Genomic DNA, 7299 nt, shown 5'->3' on the forward strand with positions numbered 1-7299 from the left:
GTGACTGCATTCTGGCCAATGGAATGTGGTGGAAATGATGTAAGTCACTCGCAGGCCTGTGTTCCCTGCACTGTCCTCCATACTCCCCTTCCCTTTGCACAAGATGGAATAAGTCTCATTGTCTGCTTGAAGCTCAAATTGGACTGCAGTGAGAATAAGAATAAGCATGTTTTGTCTTAATCCTCTGACATCTGGGGCCGTTTGCTTTTAAAGCAGCTACTGTTCTCTGACTGACTCATGGATATGCAAAGTGTTTTCCAATGTCTTATCTCACTTGATTCTGACAAGCCCCCTGTGAGTTTGGCAGGACAAATACTATTCTCTCCCTGTTTGATAGATTCCAGGTCTAGAGTCCTTACCTTTGTCACATATTGCCTCTCCAATCACAGAAAGCCACACCTAGAGGGCCTCCAGTACCCAGATGCACCTCTTCCAGCCTACACCTGATCCTCCTTACCCCTATGCAGTATAATGGCTCAGACTGTATGGAAAACCTTTGCAATCTTACCCCTGTTTGCAGGCATGGCAAAATAACAACAGCTTGGTGCTCCTGAAATATTGGTCTTTTGCATACCCTGAAATAAATATTTTACTTCTCAGGTACCCCTCTTCCTAACTATAGGACGGGAGGACTCCAAGAGCTGTGGGAAGGTGGAGAGTGTTAAAAACAATCATAGGCCGGGCGCGGTGGCTCACGCCTGTAATCCCAGCACTTAGGGAGGCCGAGGCAGGCATATCACCTGAGGTCAGGAGTTCAAGATCAGCCTGGGCAACATGGTGAAACTCCGTCTCTACTAAAAATACAGAAAAATTAGCCAGACATGGTGGTGCACGCCTGTAATCCCAGCTACTTGGGAGGTTGAGGCTGGAGAATCGCTGGAACCCAGGAGGCGGAGGCTGCAGTGAGCCGAGATGGCGCCATTGCACTCCAGTCTGGGTGACAGAGAGAGACTCCGTCTCAAAAAAAAAAAAAAAAGTCATAACGTGGAAAGACAACTGCAGTCCTGGTCATGATGAACTCCTCTTCTGAGTTGCCAGGGCAATCATCCTGATTTGGGGATGTTTCCTTTTACCCATTGGATCCGGGAGTCATCTGCCACACCTTTGGAGGGGGAAGTCAGTGGCTTCACCTGCCCAGCGTCCCTCCCTGCTCATTGCAGTCTTGGTGGGAATGTGACCCAGGTGCCTACTTAGCTTCAACCTTGGTGTGGGTACAGGACCAGGCTGCCCAAGGACTGATACTCTCTGTCTCTGTCTCTCTCTCAGGCTTGGGCAGAGAATGGCCAGGAGGGAAGGACGCCTGGTGTGCTCTCCAAGGACACTGCCTACCTCTCTCTGTCCTGGTGGCAGGGCTACGCTTTCCCTGCCCTTTCTGGTGTCTGGTGCTTCAGCTTTTCCTTTGATGCTTGGCCACATTTTTAAAAAATTAAATTGGCCACATTAGTTTCTATTGCTTACATACAACAAACCTTTATTGGTGCACCTCTTTTCCTAAAAGACAGCATGGCATGTAATTATTGTTCCAAAGTGAGTGCAAAGTAAGTTGGATTTGAAATACCTTCATGTGTCACTTAACTACAGGGATATGGTCTGAGAAATATGTCATGGGGCAATTTCATCATTGTATGGATATCGCAGAGCTCACTTACACAAACCTACACGGCATAGCCTGCTACGCACCTAGGCGACAAACCTACACAGCGTGTGACTGCACTGAGTACTGTAGGCAACTGTAACACAATGGTTTCTGTGTGTCTAAACGTGTCTAAACATAGCAAAGGCACAGTAAAAATATGGTACTCTGTCTTGGGACCACTGCTGTTTATAAGGCTCGTCATTGACCAAAACGTTGCCAATATGCAGTGCCTGACTGTATTTAGGAGATTTTCACAGTGCTTCCCCATCCCAGGCCTCCCACTCCAAGCCCCAGCTGGTTATGGATGACCCAGAATATTGTAACACCAGGATTCACTGGAGTTGCCTGACTCCGTGGAGCTTCTTCTGATTGGACGAGGCTCTCGATGGATGGATGGATGGGTGGATGGATGGATGGATGGATGGACGTCAAAAGAATTTATGTCATAGGAATATTAACAACTGAGCAGCTGATGCCTAGGGGGTGCCCTTCCCTTCCCCAGGACAGGGATCTTTAGGGGAATTAGAGTCTCGGCTTGGTGGCCTAAGGTGTGATCTTTGACTTTCTGGGTGACCAATAGATGATGCACACCTTGCTGGGGGTCGGTCATCTTTCCCTGTTGTCCCAAGTTGACATAGGGTGAAGAGTCCAGGCTTTGAAATCAGCCAGACTAGGCCCCAGTTCTGGCTTTGCCACTTACTAGCTGTGTGGCTTTGAGCAAATTATATAACCTCTCCAGGCCTCAGTTTCCCTTTCAGAAAAATGAGGATAACCATAGTGCTAGCCCCACCTCACAGAATCCTTCTGGCATTTGCGCAAGGCAATCCATACTGAAATCATTAAGCCTAGACACTGGAGCTAGATCATTGGGTTCCACTCCTGATTTGACCACTCAATAGCTATGTGACTGGGGGAAAAGTACCTGCCCCTGGCATGCCTCCATTTCCCCTTCTGTAAAACAAGGGTAATAATCCCTATCTTAGGGGGTTAACCAAGACTAAATGAGTTAATATTCGTCAAGTGCTTTTATCCCTCCTCAATCCATTATAAGTGCTATGTAGGTTTTTGTTAAATAGTCACAAGTATTTGGCAGTAAATCGTGACTATTCTTGTCATTATTCCCGTTGTCAAGCTCAGTGTCCAGCAAGCAGTTGGAGCCTCGTGCAAGTGTGTAGATGTCCAACTCTCAAGATGTTCTCACATTTAGGCAGGATCCCTGAACTGTGGTCTTGCAGCCTGTCTACGTGCAGGGGGTCCTGCCAGCCCTAGAGGCATCCTCACCCATGAGAAGGGCCTTCCCCACTCGGCAGCAGGCTCACTAGACCCCTTTCCCCCCACCACACTGACCTGAGCTCTCCATGGGAGCCTTTGGGTGTAGGAGGAGGATGTGGTTGTCTCAGGCAGCAGAATAGAAAACAAGGTGGTTGCTTTTCTGCACAGAGGTGGTTCTGTAAAATAAGAGGCAGTTAATTAGTGGAAGCAGTGGAAAGGTGCAGAACGCACCTTGGGAAATGGAGAAGCTCCTAAGCAACCTAGGCTTCTAGCACGCTGGGGGGAAGTCTAGCTGTATTTAAGAAAAGTTATGACTGGGTGCGTTGGCTCACACCTGTAATTCCAGCACTTTGGGAGGCCAAAGCGAGTGGGTCACTTGAGGTCAGGAGTTCGAGACCAGCCCAACCAACATGGTTATGGTTGGTTCGAGACCAGTCCAACTATTTCTACTAAAAATACAAAAAGTTAGCTGGGCATGGTGGCAGGTGCCTGTAATTCCAGCTACTCAGGAGGCTGACACAGGAGAATCGCCTGAACCTGGGAGGCGGAGGTTGCAGTGAGCTGAAATGGTGCCATTGCACTCCAGCCTGGGCAAGACTCTGGCTTAAAAAAAAAAGAAGGAAAAAAAAAGAAGAAAAAAGAAACAGAAAAGAGAAAACTTATATAGTGCTTACTATGTGCCAGGCATCACTCTTCTAAACACTTAAAAAATATCAACTTTTTAATATTAATATTAAGCTTATGAGGCAGGTTCTATCTCTCCCCGCTCCCCAGTTCTATAGATGGGAAACTGAAACACAGAGAGGCTAAGTAACTATTCAAAGTCAAATAGCTAGTAAGTAAGGAATGAGGACTTGAACTCAGACCGTCTGGCTCTAGAGCCCTCCCTTAAGCACGACCTCTGGCTGCCCCACTGTGACCCCAGTGGGAGATCCTGCCAGAGTCTGCTCCCCAGAGCAATAAACCCAATAACCAGAACACAGAGGAACTCCAAACAAATCCAACAGCTTGTTTTTGGAGAGAAAACAAGCAAACAAACAAACATATAATTGGGAAAGCTAATCTCAAAACAGATAAAAAAGAGACAATATTAGAAATGATAACTGTCATATATATATATTTATTTATACCAAAAAAGAAAATCTGAGTCCCCTGTGTCACACCTGGTTTTCTAGGAAAATAAAAATGACTCAAAAGGCTCTAGAAGAATTAGAAAAACTGCTTATATTTGTAACCAGTGAGGAAATAGAGACAGTTGTCAAAGAACTAGCTCTGAGAGAGTGATGTCTGGCTCGGATGGTTCTTCTGATAAGTTTTTTCAAACCTACAAAGAAAATATCTGTATTATTTAATCTGTTCCAAAACATGGAGATAGAAGGGAAGATTCTCAGTTTATTGGATGGCTTAACCTTGATACTAAAATCTAATAAAGGTAGTTTAAAAAAAACAGATCACGCACTTCATATCCATTGGAATGACCGTTTTATATATACAGAAGAAAAAAAAAAGCCCAACCAAAAAAAAAACAAGCATTGGCAAGGGTGTGGAGAACTGTATTTGTTTGGAATCCCCCTGCTTTCCAGTCCTTGAGTTTATTGCTCTGGGGCGCAGACTCTGGGAGGATGTGGTGCATTGCTGGTGGGAATTCAAAATGGTGTAGCTGCTGTGGAAAATGGTATGGCATGTTCTTCAAAAAGTCAAGAATAGAATTATCACATGATCTAGCAATTTCACTTTTAGGTAAATGCCCAAACAAATTGAAAACAGGAACTCAAACAGATCCTTGCATACCAATCTTAATAGAAGCATTATTCAAAACAGCAAAATGGTAGAAGCGACTCAAATGTCCATCAACAGAGAAGCAATGAATGGATAAACAAAATATGATGTATACATAGAGTGGAAAGTTATTCGGCCTTAGAAAGGAATGAAATTCAGATATATGCTACATCATGGATGAACCTTGAGAACATTATGCTGAGTGAAGTAAATCAGTCATAAAAGGACAAATATTGTATGATTCCACTTACATGAGATACCTAGAATAGGCAAATTCACAAGGGGAAAGACAGAAAGTATGACAGAGTACCAGGGACTGGGGAAGGGATGAAAGGGAAGTTATTGTGTAATGGGTACAGAGTCTCTGTTTGGAATGATGAGAAGGTTCTGGAAATGGATAGCAGTAATCGTTGCTCAATATTGTGAATGTACTCAATGCCATTGAATTATATACTTAAAAATGGCAAAGATGGTAAATTTTATACATCTATATTTTACCAGAATAGCAAAATAGACCACGTTGCTCACCTACAAATATCCATATAACATTTAAAAATAGATATCAACTAATTGAATTCAGCAATGGATTGTAATTATAATGTACTACAATTTCAGCCTACTGACAATCATAGAAATGAATATTAAAATGAGAGTGGCAGGCCAGGCGCGGTGGCCCATGTCTGCAATCCCAGCACCTGGGGAGGCCGAGGTGGGCAGATCATGAGGTCAAGAGTTTGAGACCAGCCTGACCAACATGGTGAAACCCCGTCTCTACTAAAAAATTCAAAAATTAGCTGGGTGTGGTGGCACGCACCTGTAATTCCAGCTACTCGGGAGGCTGAGGTAGGAGAATCGCTTGAACCCAGGAGGTGGAGGTTGCAGTGAGTCAAGACGTCGCTATTGCACTCCAGCCTGGGTGACAGAGGGAGACTCCATCTCAAAAAAAAAAAAAAAAATTAGAGTGACAAAGATTATGACAAAAGATAATGACATCCAGTATTGGCAAGGATAGGATATGAGAAAATTTCCAGTCATACATAGTTGGTGAGAAGAGAAATTAGTATAGCCTTTCTGGGTGACTGCTGGACAATATTTATTAAAATTCAAAATGTTCATACTTTTTTGTCCAAGCAATTTCACTTTTAGAAACCTATCCGAAGGGAAATATTGGACAAATGGATAAAGGATATGTACAACAACATTCATTAAAACATTGTTAACAACAGAGAAAAACCAGATTAAAAAAATAAAGGCACAATTATAGAGTACCAAGTAAATAAATTAATCTGTGCAACAAAATACCATGCAGTTATAAAATTATGGTATACATCTGTATTGGCTGAATTCAGAAGATACAATACCATTTACAATAGCCGCAATATTTTTTAAAAAATAAATATTTAGGCCAGACACGGTGGCTCATGCCTGTAATCAATGAACACAGTATTTCTCTCCATTTATTTAGGTCTTCTCTGATTTATCTAATCAGCATTTTGTAGTTTTCATCATATGACTCCTACATGTTTTGTTAGATTTATCTCCAAATATTTATTTATTTATTTATTATTATTTGAGACGGAGTCTCGCTCTGTCGCCAGGCTGGAGTGCAATGGCGTGATCTTGGCTCACTGAAACCTCTGCCTCCTGGGTTCAAGCAATTCTCCTGCCTCAGCCTCCCAAGTAGCTGGGACTACAGGCACGCACCACCATGCCCAGCTAATTCTTGTACTTTTAGTAAAGACGGGGTTTCACTATGTTGGCCAGGCTGGTCTTGAACTCCTGACCTCATGATCCTCCCGCCTCGGCCTCCCAAAGTGTTGGGATTACAGGCGTGAGCCACCACGCCCAGCCTTGCACTCCTTATATTAAGAATTACTATAAAGTTATTAGTGAAGGGCTAGACACATGAATCAATGGAACAGAACAAAGAGTTCAGAAGCAGGACCACACAGATATGGTTAATTGATTTTTGACAAAGTTGTAAAGGCAAGTCGATGGAGAAAGGAATCTTTTCAACAAATGGTGATGGAACAATTGATCATTAATATGCAAAACGAGAAGCAAAACCTTGACATAAACCCCAGACCTCACACAAAAATGAACTAAAAGTGGACATAGATTTGAATGTAAAATTCAAAACAGTAAATTTTTAGAAGAAAGCATAGGAAAAAATCCTTGTAACCTCATGTTAAGGAAAAAGTTTTTAGATACAATACCAAAGCATGATCCATAAGAGAAAAAAATGACAAATTAGACTTCATCGAAATTTAAAACTTTGGTTTTGTGACAGATGCCTTCAACAAAATGAAAAAACAGGCCGGGCACAGTGACTCACGCCTGCAATCCCAACATTTTGGGAGGCCAAGGTGGGTGGATCACCTGAGGTCAGGAGTTCGAGACCAGCCTGGCCAATATATTGAAACCCCATCTCTACGAAAAATACAAAAATTAGTTGGGTGTGGTGGCACACGCCTGTAATCCCAGTGACCCAAAAGGCTGAGGCAGGATAATCACTTGAACCTGGGCAGCAGAGGTTGCAATGAGCCGAGATTGTGCCACTGCACTCCAGCCTGGGTAACAGAGCGAGACTCCATCTCAGAAACAAAACAAAA

General features: G+C 43.3%; 1 protein-coding gene across 2 annotated transcripts in view; it reads right to left on the reverse strand.

Moving 5' to 3' along the window:
* Positions 1-7299, reverse strand: part of PIK3R6 (phosphoinositide-3-kinase, regulatory subunit 6) — a 96459-nt gene that overhangs the window by 61013 nt on the left and 28147 nt on the right. For both annotated transcript variants that reach the window (XM_011973148.1, XM_011973147.1), the window contains exon 2: positions 2984-3084. Coding sequence is in view for 1 of the 2 variants with exons in the window: in XM_011973147.1 (XP_011828537.1) it covers positions 2984-2996 (13 nt within the window). In the remaining variant the exon portion in view is untranslated. The remainder of the gene's footprint in view (positions 1-2983; positions 3085-7299) is intronic.

This window comes from Mandrillus leucophaeus, unplaced genomic scaffold (assembly GCF_000951045.1).
Source record: "Mandrillus leucophaeus isolate KB7577 unplaced genomic scaffold, Mleu.le_1.0 Scaffold135, whole genome shotgun sequence".
NCBI classification, from domain to species: Eukaryota; Metazoa; Chordata; class Mammalia; order Primates; family Cercopithecidae; genus Mandrillus; species Mandrillus leucophaeus.